This window comes from Oncorhynchus gorbuscha, unplaced genomic scaffold (genome assembly GCF_021184085.1).
Source record: "Oncorhynchus gorbuscha isolate QuinsamMale2020 ecotype Even-year unplaced genomic scaffold, OgorEven_v1.0 Un_scaffold_3480, whole genome shotgun sequence".
NCBI lineage: Eukaryota > Metazoa > Chordata > Actinopteri > Salmoniformes > Salmonidae > Oncorhynchus > Oncorhynchus gorbuscha.
This window is the reverse complement of record NW_025747704.1, coordinates 1-17,500: the sequence shown is the minus strand read 5'-3', so window position 1 is coordinate 17,500 and position 17,500 is coordinate 1. Positions and strand designations below refer to the sequence as shown.

At 46.4% G+C, this 17,500-nt stretch overlaps 1 protein-coding gene and 1 long non-coding RNA gene across 5 annotated transcripts in view; one reads left to right on the top strand and one right to left on the bottom strand.

Moving 5' to 3' along the window:
* The window catches only part of LOC124027695 (breast cancer anti-estrogen resistance protein 3 homolog), a 20,950-nt gene extending 20,382 nt beyond the window's left edge, over nt 1-568 (top strand). For all 4 annotated transcript variants that reach the window (XM_046340063.1, XM_046340062.1, XM_046340065.1 and 1 more), the window contains exon 16: nt 221-568. In XM_046340063.1, coding sequence (XP_046196019.1) covers nt 221-402 — 182 coding nt within the window. In that variant the 3' untranslated portion in view covers nt 403-568. The remainder of the gene's footprint in view (nt 1-220) is intronic.
* A 10,579-nt stretch (nt 569-11,147) lies between these two features.
* LOC124027694 lies at nt 11,148-17,348 on the bottom strand. Its single transcript, XR_006837453.1, has 3 exons — nt 17,337-17,348; nt 16,911-17,020; nt 11,148-11,270 (listed from the first exon to the last, which is right to left on the bottom strand). It is a non-coding gene; the product is annotated as an uncharacterized LOC124027694 (long non-coding RNA).
* Nucleotides 17,349-17,500: the final 152 nt, after the last annotated feature.

Genomic DNA, 17,500 nt, shown 5'->3' with positions numbered 1-17,500 from the left:
CACACACAGCCTGCTCACAGGTAACACACAGCCTGCTCACAGGTAACACACACATGGAAAACACACATTATAAAACACAAACACATTGTAAAAACACACACACACGTATAGAAAACACACAGGCACACATCCAATTCACCAAATCAAATCACATTAGTCCTGCCTCATAACCATTCTGAGTCACTGATTGGCCGTGTGCCCTGTCACTCTGTCCCGTCAGGTGACTGGGAGCCAATCCCAGAGCTGCTGGAGGGGTTCAGGACAGAGTTTGCCCTGAGGCTGTTCTGGGGTCAGACTGGAGCGGCGGCAGACAAGGAGAAACGCTACGACAAGTTTGACAAGATCCTCACCGTGCTCTCTAACAAACTGGAACCTACCGAGGAGTTCTCCCCGGAACTCTGACCCTTTAAACGCTCTACTGTGACCCGGGCTGCATTCAGGAGGGCGCAACGTTGCACAACAGTTGGAAATCTGTAACCCGTTTTTACCTGGATCATTATTCATTAGAAGCCTTTTGTAGCTAAAAAATAATAATAATAATAAAAAAAGAGTTTGTTATTGGATAAGATCAGGTGTTTCCTCCCTGTTTCAGTCTGTTTCAGTGCCCAATGAATATGTCCTGAGGTGTGTGTCTGGGGGTTTCTGTGTGTGTCTGTCTGTGTGTGCCTGTGTGTGTGTGTGTGTGTGTGTGTGTGTGTGTGTGTGTGTGTGTGTGTGTGTGTGTGTGTGTGTGTGTGTGTGTGTGTGTGTGTGTGTGTGTGTGTGTGTGTGTGTGTGTGTGTGTGTGTGTGTGTGTGTGTGTGTGTGTGTGTGTGTGTGTGTGTGTGTGTGCCCAATGAATATGTCCTGGGGTGTGTGTCTGGGGGTTTCTGTGTGTGTCTGTCTGTGTGTGTCTGTGTGTGTGTGTGTGTGTGCCCAATGAATATGTCCTGGGATGTGTGTCTGGGGGTTTCTGTGTGTGTTTCTGTGTGTGTCTGTCTGTGTGTGTCTCTGTGTGTGTGTGCGCCTAATGAATATGTCCTGGGATGTGTGTCTGTGTGTCTGTGTCTGTGTGTGTGTGTGCCCAATGAATATGTCCTGGGATGTGTGTCTGGGGGTTTCTGTGTGTGTTTCTGTGTGTGTGTCTGTGTGTGTGTGTGTGTGTGTGTGTCTGTGTGTGTGTGTGCCTAATGAATATGTCCTGGGATGTGTGTCTGGGGGTTTCTGTGTGTGTCTGTCTGTGTGTGTCTGTGTGTGTGTGCCCAATGAATATGTCCTGGGATGTGTGTCTGGGGGTTTCTGTGGCTCTCACCCACGGGGTTCATACCTAGCAGGTGTGGATGCGTTGGTTTCCCCTCATAACCCTGGGCTACGTCCCAAATGGCACCCTATTCTCTATGAAGGGCCACTACCAGGGCTCTGGTTGAATGTAGGGCCACTACCAGGGCTCTGGTTGAATGTAGGGCCACTACCAGGGCTCTGGTTGAATGTAGGGCCACTACCAGGGCTCTGGTTGAATGTAGGGCCACTACCAGGGCTCTGGTTGAATGTAGGGCCACTACCAGGGCTCTGGTTGAATGTAGGGCCACTACCAGGGCTCTGGTTGAATGTAGGGCCACTACCAGGGCTCTGGTTGAATGTAGGGCCACTACCAGGGCTCTGGTTGAATGTAGGGCCACTACCAGGGCTCTGGTTGAATGTAGGGCCACTACCAGGGCTCTGGTTGAATGTAGGGCCACTACCAGGGCTCTGGTTGAATGTAGGGCCACTACCAGGGCTCTGGTTGAATGTAGGGCCACTACCAGGGCTCTGGTTGAATGTAGCGCCACTACCAGGGCTCTGGTTGAATGTAGGGCCACTACCAGGGCTCTGGTTGAATGTAGGGCCACTACCAGGGCTCTGGTTGAATGTAGGGCCACTACCAGGGCTCTGGTTGAATGTAGGGCCACTACCAGGGCTCTGGTTGAATGTAGGGCCACTACCAGGGCTCTGGTTGAATGTAGGGCCACTACCAGGGCTCTGGTTGAATGTAGGGCCACTACCAGGGCTCTGGTTGAATGTAGGGCCACTACCAGGGCTCTGGTTGAATGTAGGGCCACTACCAGGGCTCTGGTTGAATGTAGGGCCACTACCAGGGCTCTGGTTGAATGTAGGGCCACTACCAGGGCTCTGGTTGAATGTAGGGCCACTACCAGGGCTCTGGTTGAATGTAGGGCCACTACCAGGGCTCTGGTTGAATGTAGGGCCACTACCAGGGCTCTGGTTGAATGTAGGGCCACTACCAGGGCTCTGGTTGAATGAAGGGCCACTACCAGGGCTCTGGTTGAATGTAGGGCCACTACCAGGGCTCTGGTTGAATGTAGGGCCACTACCAGGGCTCTGGTTGAATGTAGGGCCACTACCAGGGCTCTGGTTGAATGTAGGGCCACTACCAGGGCTCTGGTTGAATGTAGGGCCACTACCAGGGCTCTGGTTGAATGTAGGGCCACTACCAGGGCTTTGGTTGAATGAAGGGCCACTACCAGGGCTCTGGTTGAATGTAGGGCCACTACCAGGGCTCTGGTTGAATGTAGGGCCACTACCAGGGCTCTGGTTGAATGTAGGGCCACTACCAGGGCTCTGGTTGAATGTAGGGCCACTACCAGGGCTCTGGTTGAATGTAGGGTACGATACAGGGAATAGGGCTCTGGTTGAATGTAGGGCCACTACCAGGGCTCTGGTTGAATGTAGGGTACGATACAGGGAATAGGGCTCTGGTTGAATGTAGGGTACGATACAGGGAATAGGGCTCTGGTTGAATGTAGGGCACGATACAGGGAATAGGGCTCTGTTTGAATGTAGGGTACGATACAGGGAATAGGGCTCTGGTTGAATGTAGGGCATGATACAGGGAATAGGGCTCTGGTTGAATGTAGGGTACGATACAGGGAATAGGGCTCTGGTTGAATGTAGGGTGCGATACAGGGAATAGGGCTCTGGTTGAATGTAGGGTGCGATACAGGGAATAGGGCTCTGGTTGAATGTAGGGCACGATACAGGGAATAGGGCTCTGGTTGAATGTAGGGTGCGATACAGGGAATAGGGCTCTGGTTGAATGTAGGGTGCGATACAGGGAATAGGGCTCTGGTTGAATGTAGGGCACGATACAGGGAATAGGGCTCTGGTTGAATGTAGGGTGCGATTCAGGGAATAGGGCTCTGGTTGAATGTAGGGTGCGATACAGGGAATAGGGCTCTGGTTGAATGTAGGGCACGATACAGGGAATAGGGCTCTGGTTGAATGTAGGGTGCGATACAGGGAATAGGGCTCTGGTTGAATGTAGGGCACGATACAGGGAATAGGGCTCTGGTTGAATGTAGGGTGCGATACAGGGAATAGGGCTCTGGTTGAATGTAGGGTACGATACAGGAATAGGGCTCTGGTTGAATGTAGGGTACGATACAGGGAATAGGGCTCTGGTTGAATGTAGGGCACGATACAGGGAATAGGGCTCTGGTTGAATGTAGGGTACGATACAGGGAATAGGGCTCTGGTTGAATGTAGGGTGCGATACAGGGAATAGGGCTCTAGATGAAAGTAGGGCACGATACAGGGATCAGGGCTCTGGTTGAATGTAGGGTGCGATACAGGGAATAGGGCTCTGGTTGAATGTAGGGCACGATACAGGGAATAGGGCTCTGGTTGAATGTAGGGTACGATACAGGGAATAGGGCTCTGGTTGAATGTAGGGTGCGATACAGGGAATAGGGCTCTGGTTGAATGTAGGGTACGATACAGGAATAGGGCTCTGGTTGAATGTAGGGCGATACAGGGAATAGGGCTCTGGTTGAATGTAGGGCACGATACAGGGAATAGGGCTCTGGTTGAATGTAGGGTACGATACAGGAATAGGGCTCTAGATGAAAGTAGGGCACGATACAGGGAATAGGGCTCTGATTGAAAGTAGGGTACGATACAGGGAATAGGGCTCTAGATGAAAGTAGGGCACGATACAGGGATCAGGGCTCTGGTTGAATGTAGGGTACGATACAGGGAATAGGGCTCTGGTTGAATGTAGGGTACGATACAGGGAATAGGGCTCTGGTTGAATGTAGGGTACGATACAGGGAATATGGCTCTGGTTGAATGTAGGGTACGATACAGGGAATAGGGCTCTAGATGAAAGTAGGGCACGATACAGGGAATAGGGCTCTGGTTGAATGTAGGGTACGATACAGGGAATAGGGCTCTGGTTGAAAGTAGGGCACGATACAGGGAATAGGGCTCTGGTTGAAAGTAGGGCACGATACAGGGAATAGGGCTCTGGTTGAAAGTAGGGCACGATACAGGGATCAGGGCTCTGGTTGAATGTAGGGCACGATACAGGGAATAGGGCTCTAGTTGAATGTAGGGCACGATACAGGGAATAGGGCTCTGGTTGAATGTAGGGCTCTAGTTGAATGTAGGGCACGATACAGGGAATAGGGCTCTGGTTGAAAGTAGGGCACGATACAGGGAATAGGGCTCTGGTTGAAAGTAGGGCACAATACAGGGAATAGGGCTCTAGTTGAATGTAGGGCACGATACAGGGAATAGGGCTCTGGTTGAATGTAGGGCACGATACAGGGAATAGGGCTCTAGTTGAATGTAGGGCACGATACAGGGAATAGGGCTCTAGTTGAATGTAGGGGCACGATACAGGGAATAGGGCTCTGGTTGAATGTAGGGCACGATACAGGGAATAGGGCTCTAGTTGAAAGTAGGGCACAATACAGGGAATAGGGCTCTGGTTGAAAGTAGGGCACGTTACAGGGAATAGGGCTCTGGTTGAAAGTAGGGCACGATACAGGGAATAGGGCTCTGGTTGAAAATAGGGCACGTTACAGGGAATAGGGCTCTGGTTGAAAATAGGGCACGATACAGGGAATAGGGCTCTAGATGAAAATAGGGCACGATACAGGGAATAAGATCCTATTTGGGACATAGACAAGGTATGTGATGTGCTTCTACTGGTTGTTGGTTCAGGTGTGTCAAAATGTAGAGTTTACCCTGTTAACAACTTTATTCTGTAGAGTTTACCCTGTTAACAACTTTATTCTGTAGAGTTTACCCTGTTAACAACTTTATTCTGTAGAGTTTACCCTGTTAACATGTTAACAACTTTATTCTGTAGTTTACCCTGTTAACAACTTTATTCTGTAGAGTTTACCCTGTTAACAACTTTATTCTGTAGAGTTTACCCTGTTAACAACTTTATTCTGTAGAGTTTACCCTGTTAACAACTTTATTCTGTAGTTTACCCTGTTAACACCTTTATTCTGTAGAGTTTACCCTGTTAACAACTTTATTCTGTAGTTTACCCTGTTAACAACTTTATTCTGTAGAGTTTACCCTGTTAACAACTTTATTCTGTAGAGTTTACCCTGTTAACAACTTTATTCTGTAGAGTTTACCCTGTTAACAACTTTATTCTGTAGAGTTTACCCTGTTAACAACTTTATTCTGCAGTTTACCTGTTAACATGTTAACAACTTTATTCTGCAGTTTACCCTGTTAACAACTTTATTCTGTAGTTTACCCTGTTAACAACTTTATTCTGTAGTTTACCCTGTTAACAACTTTATTCTGTAGAGTTTACCCTGTTAACAACTTTATTCTGCAGAGTTTACCCTGTTAACAACTTTATTCTGTAGTTTACCCTGTTAACAACTTTATTCTGTAGAGTTTACCCTGTTAACAACTTTATTCTGTAGAGTTTACCCTGTTAACATGGTAACAACTTTATTCTGTAGAGTTTACCCTGTTAACAACTTTATTCTGTAGTTTACCCTGTTAACAACTTTATTCTGCAGAGTTTACCCTGTTAACAACTTTATTCTGCAGTTTACCTGTTAACATGTTATCAACTTTATTCTGTAGAGTTTACCCTGTTAACAACTTTATTCTGGAGAGTTTACCCTGTTAACAACTTTATTCTACAGAGTTTACCCTGTTAACAACTTTATTCTGGAGAGTTTACCCTGTTAACAACTTTATTCTGGAGAGTTTACCCTGTTAACATGTTAACAACTTTATTCTACAGAGTTTACCCTGTTAACAACTTTATTCTGGAGAGTTTACCCTGTTAACAACTTTATTCTGTAGAGTTTACCCTGTTAACATGTTATCAACTTTATTCTGTAGAGTTTACCCTGTTAACAACTTTATTCTGCAGAGTTTACCCTGTTAACAACTTTATTCTGTAGAGTTTACCCTGTTAACAACTTTATTCTGTAGAGTTTACCCTGTTAACATGTTAACTTTATTCTGCAGAGTTTACCCTGTTAACAACTTTATTCTGTAGAGTTTACCCTGTTAACATGTTATCAACTTTATTCTGGAGAGTTTACCCTGTTAACATGTTAACTTTATTCTGTAGAGTTTACCCTGTTAACATGTTAACAACTGTATTCTGTAGTTTACCCTGTTAACAACTTTATTCTGTAGAGTTTACCCTGTTAACAACTTTATTCTGTAGAGTTTACCCTGTTAACAACTTTATTCTGTAGAGTTTACCCTGTTAACAACTTTATTCTGTAGTTTACCCTGTTAACAACTTTATTCTGTAGAGTTTACCCTGTTAACAACTTTATTCTGTAGAGTTTACCCTGTTAACAACTTTATTCTGTAGAGTTTACCCTGTTAACAACTTTATTCTGTAGAGTTTACCCTGTTAACAACTTTATTCTGTAGAGTTTACCCTGTTAACAACTTTATTCTGTTTACCTGTTAACATTTATTTATTCTGCAGTTTACCCTGTTAACAACTTTATTCTGTTTTACCCTGTTAACAACTTTATTCTGTAGAGTTTACCCTGTTAACAACTTTATTCTGTAGAGTTTACCCTGTTAACAACTTTATTCTGCAGAGTTTACCCTGTTAACAACTTTATTCTGTAGTTTACCCTGTTAACAACTTTATTCTGTAGAGTTTACCCTGTTAACAACTTTATTCTGTAGAGTTTACCCTGTTAACATGTTAACAACTTTATTCTGTAGAGTTTACCCTGTTAACAACTTTATTCTGTAGTTTACCCTGTTAACAACTTTATTCTGTAGAGTTTACCCTGTTAACAACTTTATTCTGCAGTTTACCTGTTAACATGTTATCAACTTTATTCTGTAGAGTTTACCCTGTTAACAACTTTATTCTGGAGAGTTTACCCTGTTAACATTCTGTACAACTTTATTCTACAGAGTTTACCCTGTTAACAACTTTATTCTGGAGAGTTTACCCTGTTAACAACTTTATTCTGTAGAGTTTACCCTGTTAACATGTTAACAACTTTATTTACCCTGTTAACAACTTTATTCTGAGAGTTTACCCTGTTAACAACTTTATTCTGTAGAGTTTACCCTGTTAACATGTTATCAACTTTATTCTGTAGAGTTTACCCTGTTAACAACTTTATTCTGTAGAGTTTACCCTGTTAACAACTTTATTCTGTTTTACCCTTCTGTAGAGTTTACCCTGTTAACATGTTTTTATTCTGCAGAGTTTACCCTGTTAACAACTTTATTCTGTAGAGTTTACCCTGTTAACATGTTATCAACTTTATTCTGGAGAGTTTACCCTGTTAACATGTTAACTTTATTCTGTAGAGTTTACCCTGTTAACAACTTTATTCTGTAGAGTTTACCCTGTTAACAACTTTATTCTGTAGAGTTTACCCTGTTAACAACTTTATTCTGTAGAGTTTACCCTGTTAACAACTTTATTCTGTAGAGTTTACCCTGTTAACATTTATTCTGTTTTATGTTAACATGTTAACAACTTTATTCTGTAGAGTTTACCCTGTTAACAACTTTATTCTGTAGAGTTTACCCTGTTAACATGTTATCAACTTTATTCTGCAGAGTTTACCCTGTTAACAACTTTATTCTGTAGAGTTTACCCTGTTAACAACTTTATTCTGGAGAGTTTACCCTGTTAACAACTTTATTCTGTAGTTTACCCTGTTAACAACTTTATTCTGTAGAGTTTACCCTGTTAACAACTTTATTCTGTAGTTTACCCTGTTAACAACTTTATTCTGTAGAGTTTACCCTGTTAACAACTTTATTCTGTAGTTTACCCTGTTAACAACTTTATTCTGTAGTTTACCCTGTTAACATGTTAACAACTTTATTCTGTAGTTTACCCTGTTAACAACTTTATTCTGTAGAGTTTACCCTGTTAACAACTTTATTCTGTAGTTTACCCTGTTAACATGTTAACAACTTTATTCTGTAGTTTACCCTGTTAACAACTTTATTCTGGAGAGTTTACCCTGTTAACAACTTTATTCTGGAGAGTTTACCCTGTTAACAACTTTATTCTGTAGTTTACCCTGTTAACAACTTTATTCTGTAGAGTTTACCCTGTTAACAACTTTATTCTGCAGAGTTTACCCTGTTAACATGTTCTGTGCTCAGACAACTTTCTTCTCAACCGGCCAGGTGTCTGAAAGTAGTGTTTCTTTTTTAGGGAAAATCACTGGAAAGTTCTGAACACATTTTCTATTCAGATGATATAAATGATTTAAAACTGTGTCAACTTTGGTCTGTTAATTAAAAGACAACACACTACAAAATGAAACAAAACATCAAATTTGACAAATCTATTTATTATTTTTTATTTTTTCCTCAATCAAAATAGTTCACAGGGTACTTAGAGGTCAACACATAAGTAGTTTTAAAATGTGATGATATAATAACATACAGATATTCCATAAAACATTGAGAAGCAGCCAGGTGAGTGACAGAGTCCAGTTCCATTTAACCAGGGAGATGTGAGGTCAAACTAGACCTGGAGGGCAGACAGACTGCCTCCCCTGTGGGCCCCTATTCCCCTGTGGTCTCCATACCTCCTGAGTGGTCAAAATAGACCTGGAGGGCTGACAGACTGCCTCCCCTGTGGGCCCCTGGATTCCCCTGTGGTCTCCATACCTCCTGAGAGGTCAAACTAGACCTGGAGGGCAGACAGACTGCCTCCCTGTGGGCCCCTATTCCCCTGTGGTCTCCATACCTCCTGAGTGGTCAAAATAGACCTGGAGGGCTGACAGACTGCCTCCCCTGTGGGCCCCCGTGGGTCTCCATACCTCCTGTTCAAAATAGACCACCCCGTGGGCCTCCCGTTACCCCCCGTGGGCCTCCCGTTACCCCCCCCGTGGGCCTCCCGTTACCCCCCCCGTGGGCCTCTGGTCAAAGGTAGGGGACTATATAGGGAATAGGGTGCCATTTTGGGACATGTAATTGATACATGATTTGGTGTCCCATGTCTGAATGAGACGGCTGGGATTCAACCAAAGGTGAACTGTCCACGACGCCAGTCGGCGATGCACCGTTAACCAGCTCATTCCTCTGGTTGTCATGGTAAACGCTGCGGATGTCAGCTGAACATTAGATTGAACAGTCTAGTGTGGTTTGCTCATAATCCACAATGCGCCTTTGATTGAATCCTGGGCCGGACAGAAACACCTGGGGTCCTCCAGGAGAAGTTAAACAGCAGTAGTCACAACACCACCACAGAGCCATCTGATTGGCCAGAACCTGACCACAGAGCCATCTGATTGGCCAGAACCTGACCACAGAGCCATCTGATTGGCCAGAACCTGACCACAGAGCCATCTGATTGGCCAGAACCTGACCACAGAGCCATCTGATTGGCCAGAACCTGACCACAGAGCCATCTGATTGGCCAGAACCTGACCACAGAGCCATCTGATTGGCCAGAACCTGACCACAGAGCCATCTGATTGGCCAGAACCTGACCACAGAGCCATCTGATTGGCCAGAACCTGACCACAGACAGTTAAACCACAAAGAAGTTAAACCACAAAAAGAGATAAACAACAGAGAAACAACAACCAAAACAGTCTGTAACCATAACAACCACAGACATGGTCAGACAATCAGACAACCAATAAGAACCGCAGAAACATTTCAAAACTGACCAGTTTCACATACAGGCTGCGTCCCAATTGCCCCCCGATTCCCCACAGGCCTCTGATCTAAAGTAATGCACTATATAGGGAATATGGCCCTGGTCTATAGTAGTGTTCTATATAGGGAATAGGGCTCTGGTCAAAATTAGTGTACTATATAGGGAATAGGGCTCTGGTCTATAGTAGTGTTCTATATAGGGAATAGGGTATAATTTGGGATCTAAGAAACTCTTCTGATGAGAGAACGTGACAAACAAGTCCACTATATAGGGAATAGGGCCCTGATCAAGTACACTATATAGAACACAGGGTGGTGTTTGGGACGCAGGTCCATAAAATAGTGGCTTCACCATCCAGCTGATAACTATTTCATCCAAATCTGATAACTAGGATAGCAGTCATTTAATATAAAAACAATCACAATGTCATGGCTACTAATGATCTGTGATTAGGTAAGTATAGGGAGAGAGGAATGGGACTGGGAGAGAGGGGTGGAGGGAGGAGGATGAAGAGGTAGAGGGAAGAGAGGTAGAGAAAAAGTGAGAGAGAGAGGGGTAGAGAGAGGGAGGTAGAGAGAGTGAGAGGTAGAGGTAGTGAGAGAGGTAGAGGTAGTGAGAGAGGTAGAGAGAGTGAGAGGTAGAGAGAGTGAGTGAGAGAGGTAGAGAGAGAGAGAGAGGTAGAGAGAGTGAGTGAGAGAGGTAGAGAGAGAGAGAGAGGTAGAGAGAGTGAGAGTGAGAGAGGAAGAGAGAGTGAGAGTGGTAGAGAGAGTGAGAGTGGTAGAGAGAGTGAGAGTGGTAGAGAGAGTGAGAGTGGTAGAGAGGTAGAGTGAGAGAGGTAGAGTAGAGAGAGAGGTAGAGAGAGAGAGTGGTAGAGAGAGAGAGAGAGAGAGAGAGAGAGAGAGAGAGAGAGAGAGTGAGAGGTAGAGTGAGAGAGAGAGGTAGAGTGAGAGAGAGAGGTAGAGTGAGAGAGAGTGAGAGGAGGTAGAGTGAGAGGTAGAGTGAGAGAGAGAGGTAGAGTGAGAGAGAGATGGAGGTAGAGTGAGAGAGAGAGGAAGAGGTAGAGAGAGAGAGAGGAGGTAGAGAGAGTGAGAGAGGTAGAGAGAGAGGTAGAGTGAGAGAGAGATGGAGGGGTGGTAACACACAGAATGAAAGTCCTTGGCTGAAAGGTGTGTGTGCGTTAAATCGGTGTATCCATGTGTGTGTTATTGTCTAGAACTTGACGTAGGATGAGGGATGTATCCTTCGTCTCCGTTGGCTCGTAGAACCCTCATCCATCCATCTCCTTTATCACTCTCCATCACACTGAGCTGCTCGCCTTCTGTTATAGACACTGTCCCCTGACTGGAACCTGGAGACAGACACACACTAGTTATAGACACTGTCCCCTGACTGGAACCTGGGGACAGACACACACTAGTTATAGACACTGTCCCCTGACTGGAACCTGGAGACAGACACACACTAGTTATAGACACTGTCCCCTGACTGGAACCTGGAGACACACACACACTAGTTATAGACACTGTCCCCTGACTGGAACCTGGAGACACACTAGTTATAGGCACTGTCCCCTGACTGGAACCTGGAGACACACACTAGTTATAGACACTGTCCCCTACTGGAACCTGGAGACACACACTAGTTATAGACACTGTCCCCTGACTGGAACCTGGAGACACACACACACTAGTTATAGACACTGTCCCCTGACTGGACCCTGGAGACAGACACACACTAGTTATAGACACTGTCCCCTGACTGGACCCTGGAGACACACACACACTAGTTATAGACACTGTCCCCTGACTGGAACCTGGAGACAAACACACACTAGTTATAGACACTGTCCCCTGACTGGAACCTGGAGACAGACACACACTAGTTATAGACACTGTCCCCTGACTGGAACCTGGAGACAGACACTAGTTATAGACACTGTCCCCTGACTGGAACCTGGAGACAGACACACACTAGTTATAGACACTGTCCCCTACTGGACCCTGGAGACAGACACTAGTTATAGACACTGTCCTCTACTGGAACCTGGAGACAGACACACACTAGTTATAGACACTGTCCCCTGACTGGAACCTGGAGACAGACACTAGTTATAGACACTGTCCCCTGACTGGAACCTGGAGACAGACACACACTAGTTATAGACACTGTCCCCTGACTGGACCCTGGAGACAGACACACACTAGTTATAGACACTGTCCTCTACTGGAACCTGGAGACAGACACACACTAGTTATAGACACTGTCCCCTGACTGGACCCTGGAGACAGACACACACTAGTTATAGACACTGTCCCCTGACTGGACCCTGGAGACAGACACACACTAGTTATAGACACTGTCCTCTACTGGAACCTGGAGACAGACACACACTAGTTATAGACACTGTCCCCTGACTGGACCCTGGAGACAGACAGACACTAGTTATAGACACTGTCCCCTGACTGGAACCTGGAGACAGACACACACTAGTTATAGACACTGTCCTCTACTGGAACCTGGAGACAGACACACACTAGTTATAGACACTGTCCCCTGACTGGAACCTGGAGACAGACACTAGTTATAGACACTGTCCCCTACTGGACCCTGGAGACAGACACTAGTTATAGACACTGTCCTCTACTGGAACCTGGAGACAGACACTAGTTATAGACACTGTCCCCTGACTGGAACCTGGAGACAGACACACACTAGTTATAGACACTGTCCCCTGACTGGAACCTGGAGACACACACTAGTTATAGACACTGTTCCCTACTGGACCCTGGAGACACACACTAGTTATAGACACTGTCCCCTGACTGGAACCTGGAGACACACACACACACACACACACACACTAGTTATAAACACTGTCCCCTACTGGACCCTGGAGACACACACTAGTTATAGACACTGTCCCCTGACTGGAACCTGGAGACAGACACACACTAGTTATAGACACTGTCCCCTGACTGGAACCTGGAGACAGACACTAGTTATAGACACTGTCCCCTGACTGGAACCTGGAGACAGACACTAGTTATAGACACTGTCCCCTGACTGGAACCTGGAGACACACTAGTTATAGACACTGTCCCCTGACTGGAACCTGGAGACAGACACTAGTTATAGACACTGTCCCCTGACTGGAACCTGGAGACACACACTAGTTAGAGACACTGTCCCCTGACTGGAACCTGGAGACACACTAGTTATAGACACTGTCCCCTGACTGGAACCTGGAGACACACACACACTAGTTATAGACACTGTCCCCTACTGGACCCTGGAGACAGACACTAGTTATAGACACTGTCCTCTACTCGAACCTGGAGACAGACACACACTAGTTATAGACACTGTCCCCTGACTGGAACCTGGAGACAGACACACACTAGTTATAGACACTGTCCCCTGACTGGAACCTGGAGACAGACACTAGTTATAGACACTGTCCCCTGACTGGAACCTGGAGACAGACACACACTAGTTATAGACACTGTCCCCTACTGGACCCTGGAGACAGACACTAGTTATAGACACTGTCCTCTACTGGAACCTGGAGACAGACACTAGTTATAGACACTGTCCCCTGACTGGAACCTGGAGACAGACACACACTAGTTATAGACACTGTCCCCTGACTGGAACCTGGAGACACACACTAGTTATAGACACTGTCCCCTACTGGACCCTGGAGACACACACTAGTTATAGACACTGTCCCCTGACTGGAACCTGGAGACACACACACACACACACACACACACACACACACACACACACACACACACACACACACACACACACACACACACACACACACACACACACACACACAAGTTAGAGACACTGTCCCCTACTGGACCCTGGAGACAGACACTAGTTATAGACACTGTCCCCTACTGGACCCTGGAGACAGACACACACTAGTTATAGACACTGTCCCCTACTGGACCCTGGAGACAGACACTAGTTATAGACACTGTCCTCTACTGGAACCTGGAGACAGACACTAATTATAGACACTGTCCCCTGACTGGAACCTGGAGACAGACACACACTAGTTATAGACACTGTCCCCTGACTGGAACCTGGAGACAGACACTAGTTATAGACACTGTCCCCTGACTGGAACCTGGAGACAGACACTAGTTATAGACACTGTCCCCTGACTGGAACCTGGAGACAGACACACACTAGTTATAGACACTGTCCCCTGACTGGAACCTGGAGACACACACTAGTTATAGACACTGTCCCCTACTGGACCCTGGAGACACACACTAGTTATAGACACTGTCCCTGACTGGAACCTGGAGACACACACACACACACACACACACACACACACACACACACACACACACACACACACACACACACACACACACACACACACACACACACACACACACACACACACACACACACACACACAAGTTAGAGACACTGTCCCTACTGGACCCTGGAGACAGACACTAGTTATAGACACTGTCCCCTACTGGACCCTGGAGACAGACACACTAGTTATAGACACTGTCCCTACTGGACCCTGGAGACAGACACTAGTTATAGACACTGTCCTCTACTGGAACCTGGAGACAGACACTAGTTATAGACACTGTCCCCTGACTGGAACCTGGAGACAGACACACACTAGTTATAGACACTGTCCCCTACTGGACCCTGGAGACAGACACTAGTTATAGACACTGTCCTCTACTGGAACCTGGAGACAGACACTAGTTATAGACACTGTCCCCTGACTGGAACCTGGAGACAGACACACACTAGTTATAGACACTGTCCCCTGACTGGAACCTGGAGACACACACTAGTTATAGACACTGTCCCCTACTGGACCCTGGAGACACACACTAGTTATAGACACTGTCCCCTGACTGGAACCTGGAGACACACACACACACACACACACACACACACACACACACACACACACACACACACACACACACACACACACACACACACACACACACACACACACACACACACACACACACACACACACACACACACACACACACACACACACACAAGTTAGAGACACTGTCCCCTACTGGACCCTGGAGACAGACACTAGTTATAGACACTGTCCCCTACTGGACCCTGGAGACACACACACACTAGTTATAGACACTGTCCCCTGACTGGAACCTGGAGACACACACACACTAGTTATAGACACTGTCCCCTGACTGGAACCTGGAGACAGACACACACAAGTTATAGACACTGTCCCCTGACTGGAACCTGGAGACAGACACTAGTTATAGACACAGTCCCTGACTGGAACCTGGAGACAGACACTAGTTATAGACACTGTCCCCTGACTAGAACCTGGAGATAGACACACACTAGTTATAGACACTGTCCCTGACTGGAACCTGGAGACAGACACACACTAGTTATAGACACTGTCCCCTGACTGGAACCTGGAGACACACTAGTTATAGACACTGTCCCTGACTGGAACCTGGAGACACACTAGTTATAGACACTGTCCCCTGACTGGAACCTGGAGACAGACACACACTAGTTATAGACACTGTCCTCTGACTGGAACCTGGAGACACACTAGTTATAGACACTGTCCCTGACTGGAACCTGGAGACACACTAGTTATAGACACTGTCCCCTGACTGGAACCTGGAGACACACTAGTTATAGACACTGTCCCCTGACTGGAACCTGGAGACACACACTAGTTATAGACACTGTTCCCTGACTGGAACCTGGAGACAGACACACACTAGTTATAGACACTGTCCCCTGACTGGAACCTGGAGACAGACACACACTAGTTATAGACACTGTCGGTGTGTGTGTCTGATGGTGTGTGTTTCTGATGCGTTTGTGATGGTGTGCGTGTGCGATGGTGTGCGTGTGCGATGGTATGTGTGATGGTGTGTGCGTGATGGTGTGCGTGTGTGTGTGTGCGTGATTAATAATGCGTGTGATGTGTGTGTGATAGTGCGTGTGTGATGTGTGTGTGTGTGATGGTGCGTGTGATGTGTGTGTGTGCGTGATGGTGTGCGTGTGATGTGTGTGTGTGCGTGATGGTGTGCGTGATGGTGTGCGTGATGGGTATTAACGTGTGATGTGTGCGTGTGATGGTGTGCGTGATGGTTGTGCGTGATGGTTTTGCGTGTGATGTGTGTGTGCGTGATGGTGTGCGTGTGACGTGTGTGTGCGTGATGGTGTGCGTGCGTGATGGTGTGCGTGCGTGATGGTGTGCGTGTGCGATGGTATGTGTGATGGTGTGTGCGTGATGGTGTGTGTGTGTGTGTGCGTGATGGTGTGCGTGTGATGTGTGTGTGTGTGTGTGCGTGATGGTGCGTGTGTGATGTGTGTGTGTGCGTGATGGTGCGTGTGTGATGTGTGTGTGTGCGTGATGGTGTGCGTGTGATGTGTGTGTGTGCGTGATGGTGTGTGTGTGCGTGATGGTGTGCGTGTGATGTGTGTGTGTGCGTGATGGTGTGCGTGTGATGTGTGTGTGTGCGTGATGGTGTGCGTGTGTGATGGTGTGCGCGTGTGATGGTGTGCGTGATGGTGTGCGTGTGATGGTGTGCGTGATGGTGTGTGTGTGATGGTGTGCGTGATGGTGTGCGTGATGGTGTGCGTGTGATGTGTGTGTGCGTGATGGTGTGCGTGTGTGATGGTGTGCGTGTGTGATGGTGTGCGTGATGTGTGCGTGTGATGGTGTGCGTGTGATGGTGTGCGTGATGGTGTGCGTGTGATGGTGTGCGTGTGATGGTGTGCGTGTGATGGTGTGCGTGATGGTGTGCGTGTGATGGTGTGCGTGATGGTGTGCGTGTGATGTGTGTGTGCGTGATGGTGTACGTGTGACGTGTGTGTGCGTGATGGTGTGCGTGCGTGATGGTGTGCGTGCGTGATGGTGTGCGTGATGGTGTGCGTGCGTGATGGTGTGCGTGATGTGTGCGTGATGGTGTGCGTGTACCTTGGAAGGTGTAGAGGGCAGTAGCCTTTCCTATAGGAGTCTCCACATCTTCATCAAAGTCTTCATCAAACTCTGAGTAGATGTTCTGAGACGGATCAGCTGACATGGAACTGAAGACAGAGACACACACACATTATATTAACACATATAGACATTATATATACACACACATTATATTAACACATATAGACATCACACACACACACACACATTATATTAACACATATAGACATTATATACACACACACACACACACACACACACATACACACACACACACACACACACACACACACATTATATTAACACATATAGACATTATATAAACACACACATTATATTAATACATATAGACATTATATAAACACACACATTATATTAATACATATAGACATTATATAAACACACACGCTCCCTCTCTCTTACCAGTATTGATTGTTTGTTGACAGCAGTGTTGGTAGAATCATCTCCTGAAAGCCTCAGCCAGCCCACACGACTGTCAGAGAGAAGAATGACTTGCTGTTTACTATAGATGGCTAATGACAGAGTGTGTGTTTCCGTGTGTGTGTCCCCAAGCCAGAGTGTCTGTC